The sequence below is a fragment of the Pseudophryne corroboree genome, chromosome 9 (genome assembly GCF_028390025.1).
Source record: "Pseudophryne corroboree isolate aPseCor3 chromosome 9, aPseCor3.hap2, whole genome shotgun sequence".
NCBI lineage: Eukaryota > Metazoa > Chordata > Amphibia > Anura > Myobatrachidae > Pseudophryne > Pseudophryne corroboree.
The window spans coordinates 426142988-426165203 of NC_086452.1; the positions used below are offsets into that span (position 1 = coordinate 426142988).

At 47.3% G+C, this 22216-nt stretch overlaps 1 protein-coding gene across 1 annotated transcript; it reads left to right on the top strand.

Moving 5' to 3' along the window:
* The first annotated feature begins 667 nt into the window (after window positions 1-667).
* On the top strand, window positions 668-20384 carry RPUSD3 (RNA pseudouridine synthase D3). Its single transcript, XM_063940978.1, has 9 exons — window positions 668-913; window positions 7156-7328; window positions 8700-8744; window positions 9398-9494; window positions 9600-9707; window positions 17798-17882; window positions 18033-18159; window positions 19194-19333; window positions 20083-20384. Exons 1-9 carry the CDS (start codon window positions 801-803, stop codon window positions 20275-20277), a joined length of 1083 nt encoding a protein of 360 aa, XP_063797048.1. The 5' UTR covers window positions 668-800; the 3' UTR covers window positions 20278-20384.
* The last annotated feature ends 1832 nt before the right edge of the window (window positions 20385-22216 follow it).

The window sequence follows — 22216 nt, forward strand, 5'->3', positions numbered from 1 at the left end:
AGAGGGAGAATAAAATAGTGTGGCGCGCGTAGCGCGCCACCGTGCCCGTAGCGTGGCGAGCGCAGCGAGCCCGCAAGGGGCTCATTTGCGCTCGCCAAGCTGTCGGTAAGCCGGCAGTCGGGCTCCCGGCGCCGGGATGCTGGTCGCCGGGAGCCCGACCGCCGGCCACCCGTAGTGAACCCCAGTGGGGTGGTCTTCTGTTTGCCGGCGGTCGGGCTCCCGGCGCTCAGTATACCGGCGCCGGGAGCCCGACCGCCGGCTTACCGACACTTATTTTCCCTCGTGGGGGTCCACGACCCCCATAGAGGGAGAATAAAATAGTGTGGCGCGCGTAGCGCGCCACCGTGCCCGTAGCGTGGCGAGCGCAGCGAGCCCGCAAGGGGCTCATTTGCGCTCGCCAAGCTGTCGGTAAGCCGGCGGTCGGGCTCCCGGCGCCGGGATGCTGGTCGCCGGGAGCCCGACCGCCGGCCACCCGTAGTGAACCCTACCAGTGATAGCACATGAATTTACCCAGTGGCCCCTAAGTTGTAGCCTGAATTATAGGCTGTGGTCGTTTGGGGGCGGGGAGAGCAGCGTTCCTGAAACCTCCTGTTTTAGCTTTCCTTTCCCTTGCAGTTCCTATTACTGCCAGCAGTGGGAGATCTGGGCCTCACGCTGTCTCCGTCCTGTGCTCTCCGCGCATGCGCTGTAGAAGCAACAAGATGTCAGCTCCCATACAGCGAGCATGACCAGAGGTCTGCAGCTCAGGTGTCATGGGTACAAGGGGCTGATGTGAGACAGTCCCAGAGGAGACTGCACGGATGGATCTCCTGTGCAGGCAGCTGGTGCTCAGAAGGCTGTGGCTGTCTCTCCCTGTGTCACACCATCCTTGCTTCAGGGGCATCTCTATAAAGAGCAGTCTGTCACTGCCCTGGTAAATACATCTGCAGCATGTCACTTATAGCGTACAGGACATTATAGTGTTGTGTTGTTTGTGTGTACTAGCCTATATTTGAATACAACGTTAAATTCTTCAGTAAATGGTATAGAAATTGTTTTTGGTGATAAGTTTATATTTAAATACATGAGATGCTGACATCACTGTACACATATTACTAACCGCATACAATGCTGACTGCACATATATATGGTAAAACGTGTCTTTTTTTTTTTTTTTCTCTAGCATTCACAAGGGATATTGGGGAAAGATTAGTACGATGGGGTATAGATGGGTCCAAAGGAGCCAGTGCCCTTTAAATTTCTTCAACTGGGTGTGCTTGCTCATCCCCTCTATGCCGCCTCCTACAGGTCAGTTTAGAAGAAAGTGCCCTCAGGAGAGGAAGCGCACTCTGCAGCTCCAGTTTTTCTTCAATATCTTTTAAAGTTTTATTTCTTTCGGTATGCTGTTTGGGCAACAGCAACCTGCACTGTGGGAGTTAGGGGGGTGCAGAGCCGCTTCCCCGTTGCAGGACCACCGTCCTGAGGGGCTGTTTGTTCAGCGGGGTATGGTGCCTTGGCTGCCGCAGCAAGCCACTCACCCCTAACTCTGCCTGAAGGTGATCATCGGTGGGGAGTACTCCGGTTCACTGTGCGGCTGAAGCACGGGTCCCTCCTAGGGGGGACCCGCTGTAGCCCCTGCGCGAGACTGGCTAAAATACATTGTACCAATCATTTGTGAGGCTACAAACATAGGGAGACATGGCCAGTATAATTATAAAACAGTAGCTCTGGCACCATGGCGGTGGGTGGAGCTACATGAGAGCGGGCTCAGCGGCATTTTGGCACCTTCCTCTGCATAGCAGCAGCCTCAATATCTCCTCCTTAACAGTCCCCGGATCACTGATACCGAGTATAGAGGGGGAGAGCCGCTATAGTGTGCACAAGTAACATCCCTCTGAGGGATTTTTCATAATACAGTCTCACTGTTGTTTACATATATAAAACGCTGACAGCCTCACTGGGGCTGTTCAGCGTTGGGTGCGCTGGTGTCCTTTCTCCTGTGTCTCCTCTCACATGCAATAGGACAGGCGTGTATTGTATTTCAGGCTGTGTTGTATGTGTATTGTACCTGTTTTTCTTATTCAATATGTTAAAACAGAAGTTATGCAGTGTTTGTCATAATAGATTCTCCCCTAGTTCATCTGGCTCAATATCACGTGAGCAGTGTAGTCAGTCATCTCAGAATGCTGATAACAATGTGGGGGAGAGTCCAGAGCCCTCCTGTTGGGGGCTATCAAAACTATGGTGTCTGATATGTCATCTCAGTTCACTGCAAATGCAAATAAAACTCAGGAACTGCAACAAGCAGTGGCAAGTCTAACTGCCAAACATCCCCCATGTCTACTACAGGTGCACAAAAACGTGCTCTACCTGCACTCCTGTCAGATACTGATGATGATATACAGGATGATGTGGACCCCATAAATGGGGATTCCACCACTACCCAGGGTATTGAACCCCTCATATTGGCTATTAGGGATGTGTTAAAGCTCCCTCTGTAGGATGCTACTACTCAGCAGTCATTTTTACTCCCACAAGACAAACTGACAGTCACATTTCCTGACTCCAAGGAATTGGATGACTTATTTAAAATAGCCTGGAAAAATCCAGATAAAAAATATCAGGTGTCCAAACAGTTTCTGCATACATTCCCCTTTGCCCCTGAAGGCAGAAAATTCTGGGAGGAATCTCCAGCAGTGGATGTCTCAGTCTCTCGCCTTTCTAAAAAGGCGGTACATCCTGCTCTGGGCTCCTTTACGGTAAAGAACTCAGCAGGTGTAGCTCAAAGACCGGTCATTGCTGGTTGCTGGATGACACATGCAATTCATTCCTGGGCTTCTCAAATTAAGGAAGGTCTTTCGGGTGATATGATCTTAGTTACTACTGTAACTTTTCTAAAACACATTCAGGACACGGCAAGAGTCATCTGTGACTCCCTTAAAGAGATTGGCAATATTAATGCTAGGACCTCTGCTATAGCTGTGTCTGCGTACAGAGCCATATGGTTGCGTCAGTGGATTGCTGACCCCAAACGTAATGTGGAATCTCTTCCCTTTACAGGTGAATGGCTCTTTGGAGGTGAATTGGACGCATGGATCTCCAAAGCTACTGCTGGGAAATCCAAGTTTCTCCCTTCAGGAGCTCCGCCTGCTAGATGTACCTACCCGGGACTGTCTACTCAGTCCTTTCGGTCCTCTAGATTTCGATCTAGGGCCAGGGGGGCCTCCAACGCAGCTAGAGGCACCAGAGGTAAGCCTAAGAGACCAGCTGTTGCCGGATCTCAGGATCAGAACACCAGTTCTTGCTTCCGCAAAAACTTCAGCATGACGGTGCCCACCCACCCCGAGGGGATCTCGTGGTGGGAGCTCGGTTACGTCACTACAGCCACATCTGGGACGGTTTCTGCCAAGATGCTTGGGTAAGGGACCTTATCTGTCAGGGTTACAAGCTGGAGTTCGATGGTGCTAATCCCCAGTGATTTTTCAAATCAAGCTTACCAGTTTTGGAAAATATATGAGGTACTCTGCTACTGGCCATCAACAGGTTGGTCCAGTCCCAGGTCATTGTTCCAGTACCCCTGCAACAACGAGGACAAGGTTACTACTCCAGTCTGTTCATAGTACCAAAACCAGACGGGTCTGTGAGACCTATTCTGAATCTGAAGTCCTTGAATCCTTACCTGAAGGTTTTCAAATTCAAGATAGAATCTTTGAGAGCGGTGATCGCAGGCCTGGAACAACAGGAATTCCTAGTGTCCCTGGATATCAAGGACGCTTACCTCCATATCCCAGTTTGGCCTCCTCATCAGGCCTGTCTGCGGTTCGCTCTACTTTAACTATCACTACCAGTTTCAGGCGTTGCCCTTCGGTCTGTCTACAGCTGAGGGTGTTCACGAAGGTGATGGCGGAAATTATGTTTCAGCTCAAGGTGAGGGGGTCAACGTAATTCCATACCTGGACGATCTCCTGATAAAAGCAAATTCCAGGGAGCTTCTATTGCTCCATATAGATCGCACTATCCAACTTCTATCTCTCACCACGGGTGGATCCTCAACCTGCAGAAGTCCTATCTGGAACCGTCTCAGCGGCTCCTGTTTCTGGGGATGCTACTGGATACTGAAGCACAGAAAGTGTTCCTCTCAGAGGAAAAAGTGAGAACTCTTCAATAAATGGTTCGCATGGTGCTCTGACCTGCTCGAGTCTCCATTCATCTTTGCATAAAATTGTTGGGAAAGTTGATGGCCTCGTACGAGGCGATTTAGTTCGGAAGGTTTCATGCCAGACAGTTCCAGTTGGACATCCTGAACAAGTGGTCCGGTTCCCATCTTCAGATGCAGCAGATGATTCGGCTGTCACCCCAGGCCAGGATTTCACTCCTGTTGTGGCTACAGTCTTCCAACCTGCTGGAAGGTCGACGCTTTGGGATTCAGGATTGGATCCTCCTCACGACAGATGCGAGTTTGAGAGGATGGGGAGCTGTCATCCAGTGGGTGCAGTTCCAGGGCAGGTGGTCTGCCCAAGAGGCCCTCCTTCCGATCAACATCCTGGAACTTCGGGCCATTTACAATGCTCTGAGTCAGGCCTCCCCTCTATTCCGGGATCGGGCGATCCAGGTTCATTTGGACAACGCCACAGCCGCGGCGTACATCAATTGACAAGGAGGGACAAAAAGCAGGGCCTGCATGCGAGAAGTGTCAAGAATACTCCCCTGGGCAGAAAGAAATGCAAGAGCACTGTCCGCGATCTTCATTCCAGGAGTGGACAACTGGGAAGCGGGCTTCCACCCGGGGGAGTGGGGACTGCACTCTTAGGTGTTTCAACAGATCATCGACAGGTGGGGATACCCACAGATCGACTTGATGGCCTCTTGCCTCAACAAGAAGCTTCACTGCTATTGCTCACGAACCAGGGACCCTCAGATGAACGCAGAGGATGAGCTGACATCGCCTTGGCCTTACCAGCTTGTCTACCTGTTTCCTCCGATTCTGTTGATCCCAAGGGTGCTCAAGCGGATCAAGCATCAAAGAGTGGGAGCAATCTTGATTGCCCTGGATTGGCCCTGAAGAGCGTGGTATGCGGCTCTTCTGGACATGTCCATAGAGGATCCTTGGCCTCTACCACTAAGAAGGGATCTTCTTCAACAAGGACAGTTTGTCTACCTGGACTAATGGCGGCTTCGTTTGACGGCATGGAAGTTGAGCGGAACATCCTAGCTCACAAAGGGCTTTCCAAAAAGGTCATTGCCACTATGGTGCAAGCCAGAAAACCTGTGACGTCAAAACACTATCATCATATCTGGCGGCGATATGTCTCCTGGTGCAAGGAACGCACATATCCCTCTGCGGATTTCCACTTGGGAAGTTTCCTGCAGGCTAGAGAGGATAAAGGCTTACGTCTGGGATCCATTAAGGTCTAGATTTCAGCTCTTTCCATCTTCTTCCAGCAGTTGGCTCTTTTGCAGAAGTTCAGACCTTCTTGCAAGGGGTGCTTCACATACAACCTCCATTCGGGCCGCCTACGGCACCTTGGAATCTGGATGTAGTGTTACGCTTTCTACAGTCCTCCTGGTTTGAACCTCTGACAACGGTAGAAGATAAATTCCTCACATGGGAAAACGGTGATGTTACTGGCCCTGGCTTCAGCTAGGTGTGTCTCTGAATCGGGGGCCTTGTCATGCAAAAGTCCGTACTCGTGCTTTTACGAGAACAGAGCGGAGCTCAGGACTAGACAGCAGTTCCTGCCGAAGGTGGTCGCCGCGTTTCACTTGAATCAACCTATTGTGATTCCTTCCAGTTCTGACACTTCTGCTCCTCCGGAGGCATTGGATGCAGTGCAAGCCTTGAATGTCTATGTCAAGAGGACGGCTCGGATCAGAAAGACGGATTCCTTGTTCGTGCTGTATGAGGCACAGAAAAAGGGTTGCTCTTCTTCAAAGCAGTCCATTGCTCATTGGATTAGGATTACTATCCAACATGCCTATGCGTCGGCAGCCTTACCTGTTCCACAGTCTCTGAAGGCCCACTCTCCCAGCTCGGTGGGCTCTTCCTGGGCGGCTGCCCGTGGAGTCTTGGCCCTACAACTATGCTGAACTGCTACCTGGTCGAGGAAGAATACCTTTGTGAAGTTCTACAAGTTTGTTATCCTGGCCAAGGAGGATACGCAGTTTGGGCAGGCGGTGCTTCAGATGTCTCTGCATGTTCCTGCCCGTTCTGGAAGCTTTGGGACATCCCCATCGTACTAATCTGTCTCCAATATCCCTTATGGATGCTAGAGAAAATAGGATTTTAAATACCTACCAGTAAATCCTTTTCTCGTAGCCCAAGGGATATTGGGCGCCCGCCTCTGTGCGGTGACTTACTGCAAGTTCTCTGTTCTGTGTTTCCTGTTCAGTGGTTGCTGTTGATGTTGCCAGGCATTGCTGGCTAAGTTATATCTTGGTGTGTAAATCTCACCACACCGTTTGTTTATGTTCCTTCTCTCAAGTATGTCATTCTCCTTCGGGCACTGTTTTACCTATAACTGACCTGTAGGTGGTGGCATAGAGGGGAGGAGCCAGCACACCCAGTGGAAGAAATTTAAAGAGCACTGCCACCTTTGGACTTGTCTATACCCCATCGTACTAATCTGTCCCCAATATCCCTTATGGACTACGAGAAAAGGATTTACCGGTAGGTATTTAAAATCCTATTTTTTATTAGGTTTTCTAAAACAATTTATATGAAACATCATTATTCTGTTACACTGAGCTCTGCCTAGTATTTGTATTCTATCTATTGTGCCCGGTGTTGGCAGGCCTCCCCTCACCCCACTTCTCACTTCCTCTCTCACCCTTCTTCTGTCGGGATCACAATGGTCAGAATCCCAGCGGTAAGAACTGGTGTTAGGGTTAGGCACTGGGGGGACTGTGACTGCCAGATTTTGGTACCCAACCCTTTCTGTCTGTGATGCTGTAACCAGGTATCAGGCAACCAGTGAGCTGACAAGGAGGGCAGGGCTTTCTCTCCTGCTCTTATGCATTTGTGCTAGATGGACACAGTAGAAGATGATGGTTAAGTAGTAAATTAGGTGAATGGTTGGAATATATTTATAAATTGGATCTTAGATTACTGGAAATATTTAGAATGATATATTAATATACATAATATATACTGGAGCTCTGTTATTTCTTATGTTGCAGGTATCACGAGCATTTAGGCACACGGAACCGAAGAGAGAGAGGGCACAAGTCTCCCATTAAAGTGGAAGAACATAATACAGGTATCCTGAGGACCCCAGGAGTTGTGCCTGTCGATAAACTGACCAAGGAAACTCTCTGCCAACTCTTAGCACAGAATGTTGTCTTCAGAGAAGGTACGCCGGTGCTGGCATAACGTAAGCAGGGAAATTACAGTAAATGGATGCTCTGTACTGCTGGGGACCATGTATTTTCTATTATCTAACTCTCAGGATGTGTCTACCTGCTGTCTCAATCTCCCGTCTCACATGAGTACCTCTGTCACATACAACCCTGTCCTCCCTGATGCATCACTTGTTCCCTGATATACTCTGTGCTGCTGGGGACCCTCCTCCTCCCACTATATAACCCTCTACCTGTGTCTTCCTGCTGCCGCCAGTGCCCCTGTCACATGCAGCCCTGTCCTCACTGACACATCACTCATCTCCTCATATACTCTGTGCTGCCGGCTATCTTGCTTCTTCCACTATATAACCCACTGCCTGTGTCTTCCCGCTGCCTCCATTCCTCTCCTCACATCATGTCATTGCCCCTGTCCTCACTGACATGGTACACATCTCCTTATATACTCTGTGCTGCTGGGGGACCCTGCTCCTTCCACTATATAACCCTCAGCCTGTGTCTTCCCGCTGCCTCCATTCCCCTCCTCACATCATGCGACTGCCCCTGTCACATGCAGCCCTGTCCTCACCAACAAAACCACACAAGTGGACAACTTGCTACCTCCACAAGATCAGGGCATTTTCTGTTAATGACTCTCTGTACCATTGTGAACATATTGACAATCTGATTGGTTGCAGGCTGGTCTCCCGCCATGCACGTCAGATCTGGTTGCACAGAGACGTGCAGGAAATAAAGCTGATAACCTATTATAAGTAGGGTCACAGACTCACAGCAGCTTTTTATTAAAATAAATTGGGAGGTTTTCAGCTCTGTTAGTTAAAGGATAAATCACTTTAAGTTTTAAATATATGAGGAGATGTATCAAACCTTATAGTGGAGAAGTTACCCATAGCTACTAGTCTGCTCCTAAAGTCAGGTACACACTATACAATTATCTGGCAGATAATCTGCCAGATCTAGAAAACCTGGTAATGGATGAGAGGAAATGACAATCGACCATTTGCTCCCAAACACTGGAAAACTAACAAAACCTGTAGTTCATACAGATTGGTTAAACACAAATTTAACCAACTTGCATGAACTACTGTTTTTGTCCATTTTGCAGTGTTAGGGAGCAAATAGTCAATTGTCATTTGCTCTCATCTATTACCACATTTTCATTCTAACCCGCTTAATCTGGCAGATTATTTGACAGATAATTGTATAGTGTGTACCTAGGTTTACTCTCATTCTATTGCCTGTGCTAGATAAAGGGTAGCTGTAAGCTTATTGGATACTATGTGCAACTTTTCTACTTTATCTCGCTAAGGTTTGATACATTTCTCGTATAGCATTTACTGACTACAGTTTTCTTCTATTCCCAGGTCCACTTGTGGCCATCAACAAACCACAAGGATTACGTATTACAGGTATGTGCCTATCTGGATATTATTCCCTTAATACCTACTATGGACACAGGGGTGGGTGTAAAATGCATTTAAAAGACACCGTTGACGAAAGCCTTTGTTAGATTCAGGTTCCGCGCGGCAACAGCTGGTGGGAATGTTTAGTCCCTAACTCTTCAGACATTAGTAATACAAAGAATGACTTAGCCCCTTCCCACCTGAATGACAACATCTTGCCACACATACATTGCCCATACTACCTATGCTGGTGACATGGGATATGGACACCATGAAAAGAGAACCATCTGTCTAACATATGGGTACCTTCTACCGGGTGGTCTTCAGGTTGCCGAATGTCGGAATCCCGGCGCCAGAATCCCGACACCCGGCATACCGACAGATATTCTCCCTCGTGGGGCTCCACGACCCCCCTGGAGGGAGAATAAATAGCGTGCAGCGTGGCGAGCGCAGCAAGCCTGCAAGGGGCTCATTTGCGCTCGCCACGCTGTCGGTATGCCGGCAGACGGGCTCCCGGCGCCGGCATACCATACTACACCCCTCCTACCAATGTACTGTATATAGACATGAAGCAGGACTGCAATGTCTTTATGCCAGTAGTATGAGTCTGTCGGGATGATGGCTGATCGCTGTACTGGTATTGTCGCCTTTGTCTGCAGAAAGTTCTTCGGAGACCTCTGTGATGTCCCTACTCCCAGAGCTGCAGCAGTTACTGCAAATTGAGTCAGAACTGCAGGTGGTAAAAGCGGCACCAAAGTATGTATGTGATTCTATAATACTGTCCAGCCATAGGAGTCTTATAGGTTTCTGAAGGCCCTAGGATGCATATCTTGTGGTTCTCATCATTTGTGTTTCCTACAGGCAGAGCTCTGGACTGGTTTTGCTCTCCAGCTGCCACGTGACTACTAAGAGATTAGAGGATTATTACACTCAGTGTCGGAAATCGAGGAAACCATTTACAACGTTTTGGTGAGTGTGAGGCTCTGTACCCTAGCTCCGTGTCATGGGTTACCTAAAAGTAAGAGAACGTGAATGCCAAATATGGGTGGTGTAGGATGCACGCAATAAGAAGAAACTTTAAACAAAAGAAACATGGAAAAAAAAATCTTTTTACTTTGTTTGCAATGCCGTTGTGTCGTGAATGGTGCTTGTAATAGCTAATATATTTTTTATTTCTCTGACGTCCTAGTGGATGCTGGGAACTCCGTAAGGACCATGGGGAATAGCGGCTCCGCAGGAGACTGGGCACAAAAGTAAAGCTTAAGGACTACCTGGTGTGCACTGGCTCCTCCCCCTATGACCCTCCTCCAAGCCTCAGTTAGATTTTTGTGCCCGAACGAGAAGAGTGCACACTAGGTGGCTCTCCTGAGCTGCTTAGTGAAAAGTTTAGTTTTAGGTTTTTTATTTTCAGTGAGACCTGCTGGCAACAGGCTCACTGCATCGAGGGACTAAGGGGAGAAGAAGCGAACTCACCTGCATGCAGAGTGGATTGGGCTTCTTAGGCTACTGGACACCATTAGCTCCAGAGGGATCGAACACAGGCCTAGCCATGGAGTCCGGTCCCAGAGCCGCGCCGCCGGCCCCCTTACAGAGCCAGAAGCAAGAAGAGGTCCGGAAAAGCGGCGGCAGAAGACATCCTGTCTTCACCAAGGTAGCGCACAGCACTGCAGCTGTGCGCCATTGCTCCTCAGCACACTTCACACTTCGGTCACTGAGGGTGCAGGGCGCTAGGGGGGGGCGCCCTGAGCAGCAATAAAAACACCTTGGCTGGCGAAAATACATCACATATAGCCCCCAGGGCTATATGGATGAATTTTAACCCCTGCCAGAATTCATAAAAAAGCAGGAGAAAAGTCAGCGAAAAGGGGGCGGAGCCTATCTCCTCAGCTCCCTGGCTCTCCCCTGCAGTCACTACACTACAGAAAGGGTTAAAAAAGAGAGGGGGGCACTAATTAGGCGCAGTATTAACAATACAGCAGCTATAAGGGGAAAAACACTTATATAAGGTTATCCCTGTATATATATAGCGCTCTGGTGTGTGCTGGCAAACTCTCCCTCTGTCTCCCCAAAGGGCTAGTGGGGTCCTGTCCTCTATCAGAGCATTCCCTGTGTGTGTGCTGTGTGTCGGTACGTTTGTGTCGACATGTATGAGGAGGAAAATGATGTGGAGGCGGAGCAATTGCCTGTAATAGTGATGTCTCCCCCTGGGGGGTCGACACCTGAGTGGATGAACTGTTGGAAGAATTACGTGACAGTGTCAGCTCTTTACAAAAGACAGTTGATGACATGAGACAGCCGGCTACTCAGCTTGTGCCTGTCCAGACGTCTCATAGGCCGTCAGGGGCTCTAAAGCGCCCGTTACCTCGGATGGCAGATACAGACGTCGACACGGATACTGACTCCAGTGTCGACGGTGAAGAGACAAACGTGACTTCCAGTAGGGCCACACGTTACATGATTGAGGCAATGAAAAATGTTTTACACATTTCTGATAATACAAGTACCACTAAAAAGGGTATTATGTTCGGTGAGAAAAAACTACCTGTAGTTTTTCCTGAATCTGAGGAATTAAATGAAGTGTGTGATGAAGCGTGGGTTTCCCCCGATAAAAAAACTGATAATTTCTAAAAAATTATTGGCATTATATCCTTTCCCGCCACAGGTTAGGGTGCGTTGGGAAACACCCCCTAGGGTGGATAAAGCGCTCACACGCTTGTCAAAACAGGTGGCTCTACCCTCTCCTGAGATGGCCGCCCTTAAGGATCCTGCTGATAGAAAGCAGGAGGGTATCCTCAAATGTATTTACACACATACTGGTGTTATACTGCGACCAGCAATTGCCTCAGCCTGGATGTGCAGTGCTGGGTTGGCGTGGTCGGATTCCCTGACTGAAAATATTGATACCCTAGATAGGGACAGTATATTACTGACTATAGAGCATTTAAAAGATGCATTTCTATATATGCGTGATGCACAGCGGGATATTTGCCGACTGGCATCAAGAGTAAGTGCGCTGTCCATTTCTGCCAGAAGAGGGTTATGGACGCGACAGTGGTCAGGTTATGCGGATTCCAAACGGCATATGGAAGTATTGCCTTTTCTCTAACGTCCTAGTGGATGCTGGGGACTCCGTCAGGACCATGGGGAATAGCGGCTCCGCAGGAGACAGGGCACAAAAGCAAGCTTTTAGGATCACATGGTGTGTACTGGCTCCTCCCCCTATGACCCTCCTCCAAGCCTTAGTTAGGTTTTTGTGCCCGGCCGAGAAGGGTGCAATCTAGGTGGCTCTCTTAAAGAGTTACTTAGAAAAAGTTTTTAGGTTCTTTATTTTCAGTGAGTCCTGCTGGCAACAGGCTCACTGCATCGAGGGACTTAGGGGAGAGATTTTCAACTCACCTGCGTGCAGGATGGATTGGATTCTTAGGCTACTGGACATAGCTCCAGAGGGAGTCGGAACACAGGGCTCGCCCTGGGGTTCGTCCCGGAGCCGCGCCGCCGACCCCCCTTGCAGACGCTGAAGATGAAGAGGTCCGGAACCAGGCGGCAGAAGACTCTCAGTCTTCATCAGGTAGCGCACAGCACTGCAGCTGTGCGCCATTGTTGTCAGCACACTTCACACAGCGGTCACGGAGGGTGCAGGGCGCTGGAGGGGGGCGCCCTGGGCAGCAATGTATAATACCTGTATGGCGAAAAATACATCACATATAGCCCTTGAGGCTATATGGATGTATTTAACCCCTGCCAGATATCTAAAACTCCGGAGAAGAAGCCCGCCGAAAAGGGGGCGGGGCCTATTCTCCTCAGCACACAGCGCCATTTTCCCTCACAGAAAGGCTGGTGGGAAGGCTCCCATGCTCTCCCCTGCACTGCACTACAGAAACAGGGTTAAAACAGAGAGGGGGGGCACTGATTTGGCGATATGTATATATATTAAAATGCTATAAGGGAGGAACACTTATATAAAGGTTGTCCCTGGATAATTATAGCGTTTTGGTGTGTGCTGGCAAACTCTCCCTCTGTCTCCCCAAAGGGCTAGTGGGTCCTGTCCTCTATCAGAGCATTCCCTATGTGTGTGCTGTATGTCGGTACGTGTGTGTCGACATGTATGAGGAAAATATTGGTGAGGAGGCGGAGCAAAATTGCCTGTAATGGTGATGTCACTCTCTAGGGAGTCGACACCGGAATGGATGGCTTATTTATGGAAATTACGTGACAATGTCAACACGCTGCAAGCCGGTTGACGACATGAGAGGGCCGGCGAACAAATTAGTATCTGTCCAGGCGTCTCAAACACTGTCAGGGGCTGTAAAATGCCCATTTACCTCAGTCGGTCGACACAGACCCAGACACGGACACTGATTTCAGTGTCGACGGTGAAGAAACAAACGTATTTTCTTTTAGGGCCACACGTTAAGGGCAATGAAGGAGCTGTATTCCCAGCAGGTGATAATAAAATTACCCCTCCGACAACAAGGAAAGGGGTATTACTCCACACTATATGGTGGTACTGAAGGCTAGGTGAGACCTATTCTAAATCTGAAAAATTTGAACACTTACAAGGGTTCAAATCCAGATGGAGTCACTCAGAGCAGTGATAGCAAAGAACAAAGGGACTATATGGTGTCCCGGGACATCAGGGATGCTTACCTCCATGTCCCAAAATTTGCTTTTTCTCACCAAGGGTACCTCAGGTTCGTGGTACAGAACTGTCACTATCAGTTTCAAGACGATGCCGTTGGATTGTCCAAGGCACCCCGGGTCCTTACCAAGGTAATGACCGAAAGGAGGATTCGTCTTCAAAGAAAATGGACGACCTCCTGATAAGAACAAGGTCCAGAGAACAGTTGGAGGTCGGAGTAGCACTATCTCAAGTAGTTCTACGACAGCACGGGTGGATTCTAAATATTCCAAAACCGCAGTTGTTCCGACGACACGTCTGCTGGTCCTAGGGATGATTCTGGACACAGTCCAGGAAAAGGTGTTTCTCCCAGAGGAGAAAGCCAGGGAGTTATCCGAGCTAATCGGGATCCTCCTAAAACCAGGAAAAGTGTCAGTGCATCATTGCACAAGAGTCCTGGTAAAAATGGTGGCTTATTACGAAGCACTTCCATTCGGCAGATTTCACGCAAGAACTCTTCAGTGGGATCTGCTGGACAAATGGTCCGGATCGCATCTTCAGATGCATCAGCGGATAACCCTATATCCAAGGACAAGGGTGTCTCTCCTGTGGTGATTACAGAGTGCTCATCTTCTAGAGGGCCGCAGATTCGGCATTCAGGATTGGATGCTCGTGACCACGGAGGCCAGCCTGAGAGGCTGGGGAGCAGTCACACAAGGAGTGTGATCAAGTCAGGAGAATTCTCTCCACATAAATATACTGGAGCTAAGAGCAAATTTATAATGCTCTAAGCTTAGCAAGACCTCTGCTTCAAGGTCAGCCGGTATTGATCCAGTGGGATAACATCACGGCAGTCGCCCACGTAAACAGAAAGGGCGGCACAAGAAGCAGGAGGGCAATGGCAAAACTGCAAGGATTTTTCGCTAGGCGGAAAATCATGTGATAGCACTGTCAGCAGTGTTCATTCCGGGAGTGGACGACTGGGAAGCAGACTTCCTCAGCAGGCACGACCTCCACCCGGGAGAGTGGGAACTTCATCGGGAAGTTTTCCGCATGATTGTAAACCGTTGGGAAAAACCAAAGGTGGACATGATGGCGTCCCGCCTCAACAAAAAACTGGACAGGTATTGCGCCAGGTCAAGGGACCCTCGGGCAATAGCTGTGGACGCTCTGGTAACGCCGTGGGTGTACCAGTCAGTGTATGTGTTCCCTCCTCTGCCTCTCATACCCAAGGTACGGAGAATTATAAGACGGAGAGGAGTAAGAACTATACTCGTGGCTCCGGATTGGCCAAGAAGGACTTGGTACCCGGAACTTCAAGAGATGCTCACGGAGGATCCGTGGCCTCTACCTCTAAGAAGGGACCTGCTCCAGCAAGGACCCTGTCTGTTCCAAGACTTACCGCGGCTGCGTTTGACGGCATGGCGGTTGAACGCCGGATCCTGAAGGAAAAAGGCATTCCGGATGAAGTCATCCCTACCCTGATCAAAGCCAGGAAGGATGTAACCGCAAAACATTATCACCACATTTGGCGAAAATATGTTGCGTGGTGCGAGGCCAGTAAGGCCCCGACGGAGGAATTTCAACTGGGTCGATTCCTACATTTCCTGAAAACAGGAGTGTTTATGGGCCTGAAATTGGGTCCATTAAGGTTCAAAATTCGGCCCTGTCAATTTTCTTCCAAAAAAAAAAAAAAAAAAACTAGCTTCAGTCCCTGAAGTTCAGACGTTTGTAAAAGGGGTACTGCATATACAGCCTCCTTTTGTGCCTCCAATGGCACCTTGGGATCTCAATGTAGTTTTGGGGTTCCTAAAGTCACATTGGTTTGAACCACTTAAATCCATGGATTTGAAATATCTCACATGGAAAGTGGTCATGCTATTGGCCCTGGCCTCGGCCAGGCGCGTGTCAGAATTGGCGGCTTTATCCTGTAAAAGCCCTTATCTGATTTTCCATTCGGTCAGGGCGGAATTGAGGACTCGTCCTCAGTTTCTCCCTAAGGTGGTTTCAGCGTCTCACCTGAACCAACCTATGGTGGTGCCTGCGGCTACTAGGGACTTGGAGGACTCCAAGTTGCTAGACGTTGTCAGGGCCCTGAAAAATATGTTTCCAGGACGGCTGGAGTCAGAAAATCTGACTCACTGTTTATCCTGTATGCACCCAACAAGCTGGGTGCTCCTGCTTCTAAGCAGACTATTGCTCGTTGGATTTGTAGTACAATTCAGCTTGCACATTCTATGGCAGGCCTGCCACAGCCAAAAATCTGTAAATGCCCACTCCACAAGGAAGGTGGGCTCATCTTGGGCTGCTGCCCGAGGGGTCTCGGCTTTACAACTTTGCCGAGCAGCTACTTGGTCAGGAGCAAATACATTTGCAAAATTCTACAAATTTGATACCCTGGCTGAGGAGGACCTGGAGTTCTCTCATTCGGTGCTGCAGAGTCATCCGCACTCTCCCGCCCGTTTGGGAGCTTTGGTATAATCCCCATGGTCCTTACGGAGTCCCCAGCATCCATTAGGACGTCAGAGAAAATAAGATTTTACTCACCGGTAAATCTATTTCTCGTAGTCCGTAGTGGATGCTGGGCGCCCATCCCAAGTGCGGATTATCTGCAATACTTGTACATAGTTTTTGTTAACTAAATCGGGTTATTGTTGTTGTGAGCCATCTTTTCAGAGGCTCCTCTGTTATCATGCTGTTAACTGGGTTCAGATCACAAGTTGTACGGTGTGATTGGTGTGGCTGGTATGAGTCTTACCCGGGATTCATAAATCCTTCCTTATTGTGTACGCTCGTCCGGGCACAGTATCCTAACTGAGGCTTGGAGGAGGGTCATAGGGGGAGGAGCCAGTGCACACCAGGTAGTCCTAAAGCTTTACTTTTGTGCCCAGTCTCCTGCGGAGCCGCTATTCCCCATGGTCCTTACGGAGTTCCCAGCATCCACTACGGACTACGAGAAATAGATTTACCGGTGAGTAAAATCTTATTTTATACTACTGTGACGCACTTACGGTTATATGCAAAGCACAGACAAAAAACCTGCACAATTTAGTGCATTGAATGCTAGCCTTAGTTGCAGCGCGTTTTGTGTGTTATCTCTATGAAGACTTCCATGTGCTCTATACATTTATGGTGAAACGTGCATTTTGAGAGCACCACTGTGGAAGTTTGGACAGTCCCCAGTAGAAATATTGATTATAAATTATACTATGGTGAAACGTGCATTTTCAAATGTCGGAGCAACACTGCGGACATCTGGCCGGTCCCCAGTAGAAGCATTGATTATAAGTGATACTATAGGCCCAAGTCGGACGCAAGTGGAAATACAGACCTATTTATTTATTAATAGTTACTTATATAATGGCAGCATATTTCATTGGGCTTTAAAATTGGGGAACAATCTTACGGATATCTACAAACTGCACATGGTCCATAGAAGGAAATTGCCAGAACAGGCGGATAATGCAATCGTGGATAAATTGATCAGTCAGTTTACGTGGAATCGGCAACTGGATGGCGACCATGCAGATGCATTGAACTGATCTGTCTCATGGGACTGTAATTGGAGTGTTGCGATGCATGTGCTGCTCATTTATAGTGTGCGTATGGCTGGACTTGGGGCGCTTGTTTCAGGCGGCTCTTTTGCATCCAGAAGTGGGTGGTTGTAAGTCCCGATGCTAATGGTGGCTGCAGACGGAGGCAGGGACAGTTGGCATACATGGGCAGATTTCCACATTACCATAAGGTAGTAAGTATGCTGCGTACAGAAAAGCAACCACAGATGCGTCTAATTTAGAATCTGGCTCTGTAGCCTACAACCACTCTGAGACAGATCTCTAATTTTAGTCTTGACCAGTAAAAGCGAATCTTAAATTGTCCATGCGTTTAATTGAATCTAATCATAGAAGAGCTTAGCTAAACACAATTATTTTTTTATTTGTTTTAAGATGACTAAAGCGTCACTAAAGTTTTATAGAGAATTGTGAGATTATACTGAGTGATGCCAGCAGGAGATTCCGCTCATTGTATAACCTAGTGGTTCCCAAACTTTTTTTAATCACCGGCGCCCTAGAATATCAGAATTTTATTTCACGGCACCCCTAGGCCAAAAATTTCTTATTGAGAAATTTAGAAAGAAATATCACATTAAGTAGATCGCGGTTATATGTCATCCTTAGGGTCAGTTGTGTGGTGAGGGACAAGATTTGCTTCTGTTTGGCCACATATTTTATGACTGGCATCCACCAGCACTGGTTTTGCCTATTATATTGACCATGAATAATTTGAATTGGTCCTGCACCACCAACCCAGGGCACCCCTGCAAGTGTCCCAAGGCACTCCAGGGAGCCACGGCACACATTTTGGGAACCTCTGGTATAACCCATAAAACAGTCCATATTATTACATGAATATCAGACATGGAAATTTGTGGTCTCTCTAGTGCCATAACTCTGGGCGTCCCCAGCCCAGCAGAAGGGGATGTCAAAGTGGTGCTGAAAGTGGAACAAATCGGAGACCTAGATCTGGTAAGAGTAGATTTTAGGAACGTCTGTCTAGTTTGTCTGTCACTGGAGTACAGCTATGATCCGCTTGCTGTGAGTTATCCTAGAATACTCTACTATGACCAACAAGGCTAGTTCTTTTGTTTTGTGCTTGATTTCCTGTCGTGTACATAGGCTGTGCCCGTGATGCATCCAACCAAAGGAAGTCTGGAGAGGAGAGAGGTGAAGAGAACCGAAACCTGCTATAAGGTTCTAAACTCTGTCGACGAGTGTTCCCTTCTGCAGCTACAGCCCATGACTAGTATGTGCCTGATTTTAATGTTTCTTTTGACCAAGTGCCCGATTTTTGTTTTCCATTAATGGTACAGAAATGTCTTTATTCTGCCGAGAGATGGGAGTGGCAGGAGGGTTTTTTAGCAGCCATTGGAGATGGGACTGGGTTCATGGAAAGTCAAAAAGGCAAATGCACACAACTTTCTACGTGTGTAGGGGGATAGTCTATTACAGCATTTAGCAGATGCGCTCTGTGTATTAGACACAAGTGATAAGATAATAATATTGCATTTTGAGTTCCTTTTGAGAATTATTTTGCTTGAACAATAGAACATAACCAAGGGGTAGGAGTCGATACCCTAAACCTTGAACTCGGACATCTTTTGCTACTGTCTCACTACTTCATCAATGGCAAATGTATTTTACGGTATAATAATTAGCAATGATAAATTGCAGTTTTTCTTTCTTTCTTGTTTCGGACAAAACTTTATTGTTTTTAGAACAGAGGACAAACACTGCTGTGTTGGTCTTTGTTTTTTGGGGGAATTTTTATGTCTTGTCCTACAACACTTTATTGGATTCCTATCCTGCCTTTTAGCATTTCTTTTCGGCAAAATAGTGATCAGGCTCACGTGTTCAGAGATGCTTGAGACTGATCTAGAGGGGCTCCTGGGAAGTGGGGCATGTTTAGTCATAGACTTGTACGTGAATTAATGCAATCATGGATATTTTCCATCTCCCTCTTTTTTTCTCAATTTTTATTTAGTAGCTGGAGTCACTACATTTCTTCTGACTCCACCCAAAAAGGTCTACTAGTCCGACTCCACAGCACTGTATATGATTGTATAAAATGACAGTATTGCTCTATTCCAATCTTTTTATTTTTTTAATGTTTTTAAACAACTTAAATGCAATTATTATACCCTTGTTTCACCAAACAAAACATTCTGTTTTTTTTTTTTTTTTTTTTTCTACTTTCAGTCCCGTGTGTTTTGCTGTATATTTGTTTGCTTTCTTATGTTCTGGTTTTCATTATTGCTTTTATTGTTATGTTGTTTGTAGCCTTTCAAGATCAACTTTTAGTTCACTGCACCCTGAAGTTTTGCCCTGTACTGGGTGACCACACTTACAGTGCACGGGTGGCCAAGGTTTTAGGACAGAATATCTGCGTCCCTGTTGAAAATGCTCTTCCCAAAACACAGGTAAATGGTGACCCCCTGAATGCTGACTTTTACGCTCCCTTTGTCCACTGATATCCGACGGAATATGCCAAATCAGAAGAGCTAAATATATCGGAATTCAAGCAGAGGCCCAGCTCCTATAGGAGTGTTATGTATTCATAGGGGAGTATTCAATTAATGCGGCATTTTACGCCCGTTTGTAGGTCGCATTCACATTCGACCTATTCAAAGCCTGTTCTGATTTATCAAGTTGTCGAATTCGCAGCTGATCCACGTGTTTTGCAGACTATGCTGGCGTTTGACAGTTTTTTTGGTCCGTTTTCGCCCATGCCGACGAAAATGTCCGCTATTGAATACCAAACGGTTGAATTAATGCCCATTTTACCACTGTTGAAAACCTCGGAACTAATTGAATATTCCCCATTGACAGCTATGCTACTGTTATGTTATTTCGCTGAGGAACACTTCAGAAGCTGCTTGTGCTGGTGGCAGTTCTGCTGTTGCTTTGCATGAAAATAATTTATATTTGGAATTGTAATTATAATATTCTAAGGGTTTATTATTATTGCAGTGGACGTTAGGCATTGGGACTGAAAAAGTAAGAGAACACAAACTATTGATTCATTAGAAGACTGTTCTCAGTAACTAATAGGCTGCATTGCCATAAATACTGGTTGGGGTCTAGACTAAGGCTGGCTCTTACTGTATACAGCTTTCTGGTTTGATGATAAATACTTTCTCCTTTTCTTTTAAACCTTTGCTGCCCCCAGCTGGTAGACGAGAGTATTCTTCGTAGGATGCATTTTCCATTGCATCAGGTGCATCGTATGCCTCTGCACCTTCATCTGCACCAGCTCCTGATGCCAAGCGACCGCAGAGGGCAGTACCCAGCACAACTCACAGCTCCACCACCTCCTTTCTTCCAGAAGACTATGGAGTTGTTGGGCCTCAAGATGGAAAAGTAGCAAATGCTTATTAAGTGCTGGTCACTTCTTCCACCTCGCATAATGCTGCCTTGTCGCTTATATATAATTTCTTTATTTTTTTTTATATTAAAGACATTTGTTCAGTAGTAGTTGAAAATGGTCTAAATCTCTCGCCGGAGCCCCCTACTGGTTATGTTTTCAAGTAGCATGTAATATCCATTATCCATTCATTTTAGGGGTGAAGAAAATGTGGAATTGTTTCTCTGACCCAGATTTATCAAGCCTTGGAGAGTGATAAATTCTTATCACCGTGCAATTTATCACTCTCCATGGATAAATCTGGGCCATGTGGTTGGTGCACATCTTACCCAGATTGACTTCTCCATAAAAAGTATAGCTACTAATGTAACCTGAGTGATTTTCCTACTGATAATTTGGGTTGGCCCGATCTTACTGTAATGGTTCCTACTGGTGCAGTCATTTCAGATTTTGATATTTAGGATGTATATTTTTAAAGACACACTTGGTGCGCTTCAGTCCACCTGTATGTAATCAACTAATAGTCTGTACCCTCTTTATGTGCCAAATACAGTATCGTTTTAGCAGCACGAAGGACACACACGGTCCCAATGAAAGGCAGAATCATACTGCAGTTTTCCTAGTACAGAAGTACAACTGAGTAACAAAAGTAATATTATGAAGGGGTACAAATGAGTATTTGCCACATTACCATGATCCAACAGTCCAGCACTGCACACTCCAGGATCTGTGTGCTGGAACAGTAGTGGACATTTCGAGTTGTTCGCTCGTTGCCGATTTTCGCTATATTGCGATTTTCTGCTTACTGCGCATGCGCAATGTCCGCAGTGCCAAGTAAATTTGCTATGCAGTTAGGTATTTTACTCACGGCATTACGAGGTTTTTTCTTTGTTCTGGTGATCATAATGTGATTGACAGGAAGTGGGTGTTTCTGGGCGGAAACTGGCCGTTTTACGGGTGTGTGGAAAAAAACGCTACCGTTTCTGGGAAAAACGCGGGAGTGGCTGGAGAAACGCGGGAGTGGCTGGAGAAACGGGGGAGTGTTTGGGCGAACGCTGGGTGTGTTTGTGACGTCAAACCAGGAACGAAACTGACTGAACTGATCGCAATGGCTGAGTAAGTCCAGAGCTACTCAGAAACTGCAAAGAAAGGTCTATTCGCAATATTGCGAATCTTTCGTTCGCTATTCTGCTAAGCTAAGATACACTCCCAGAGGGCGGCGGCTTAGCGTGTGTAATGCTGCTAAAAGCAGCTAGCGAGCGAACAACTCGGAATGAGGGCCAGTGTTCGTTCCCTCTCACTACTATCCTCATGGGAGGAGGTGTGAGCAGGGAGACCAATAAGAAGCAGTAATTACATAATAGTGGTCTCTTATTGGTCCATCAAGCCACACACCCCCTCTACAGCACGGAGATGCGGGATGATCTTTCGATAAGCCCCTCATTAATATGCACAACCGCACACACAATATTGTTGGATTGCCTGTGCAGCACGGTCATTCAAATTATCTCGTACGTGTTGTCAGTGGGAGCGCGCAATTCTGCATACACGTTAGACGATCTTCACAATTTGTCGTTCCAACATAACAAATCTTCAAGCTATCGTTCTAATGTGTACCCGGCCTTACACTTTATCTGTGGATGGGACCCTGAGTACAGATGTGCCCCCATACACCTAGCGCCTGTACGCCATATGGCGAGAAATACCCGGTGTGCTTGAGATGCACTGAGAGGTGTATCTTTTTCTTTACATATTGAGTCTTATATCTTATTTGCATCTCAGATGCAGCGAAACACCACTCACAGGATACTAGCGACGCTGGGCTGCGACTAACCGCACAGGAATTGGTTTAAAACACGTGCAAAGTCACAGATGAAACACGACGGAACATTGGGAGCGAGAAAAGCTGATCGGCGCAGCTGAGAGGCCGGGACCTGGT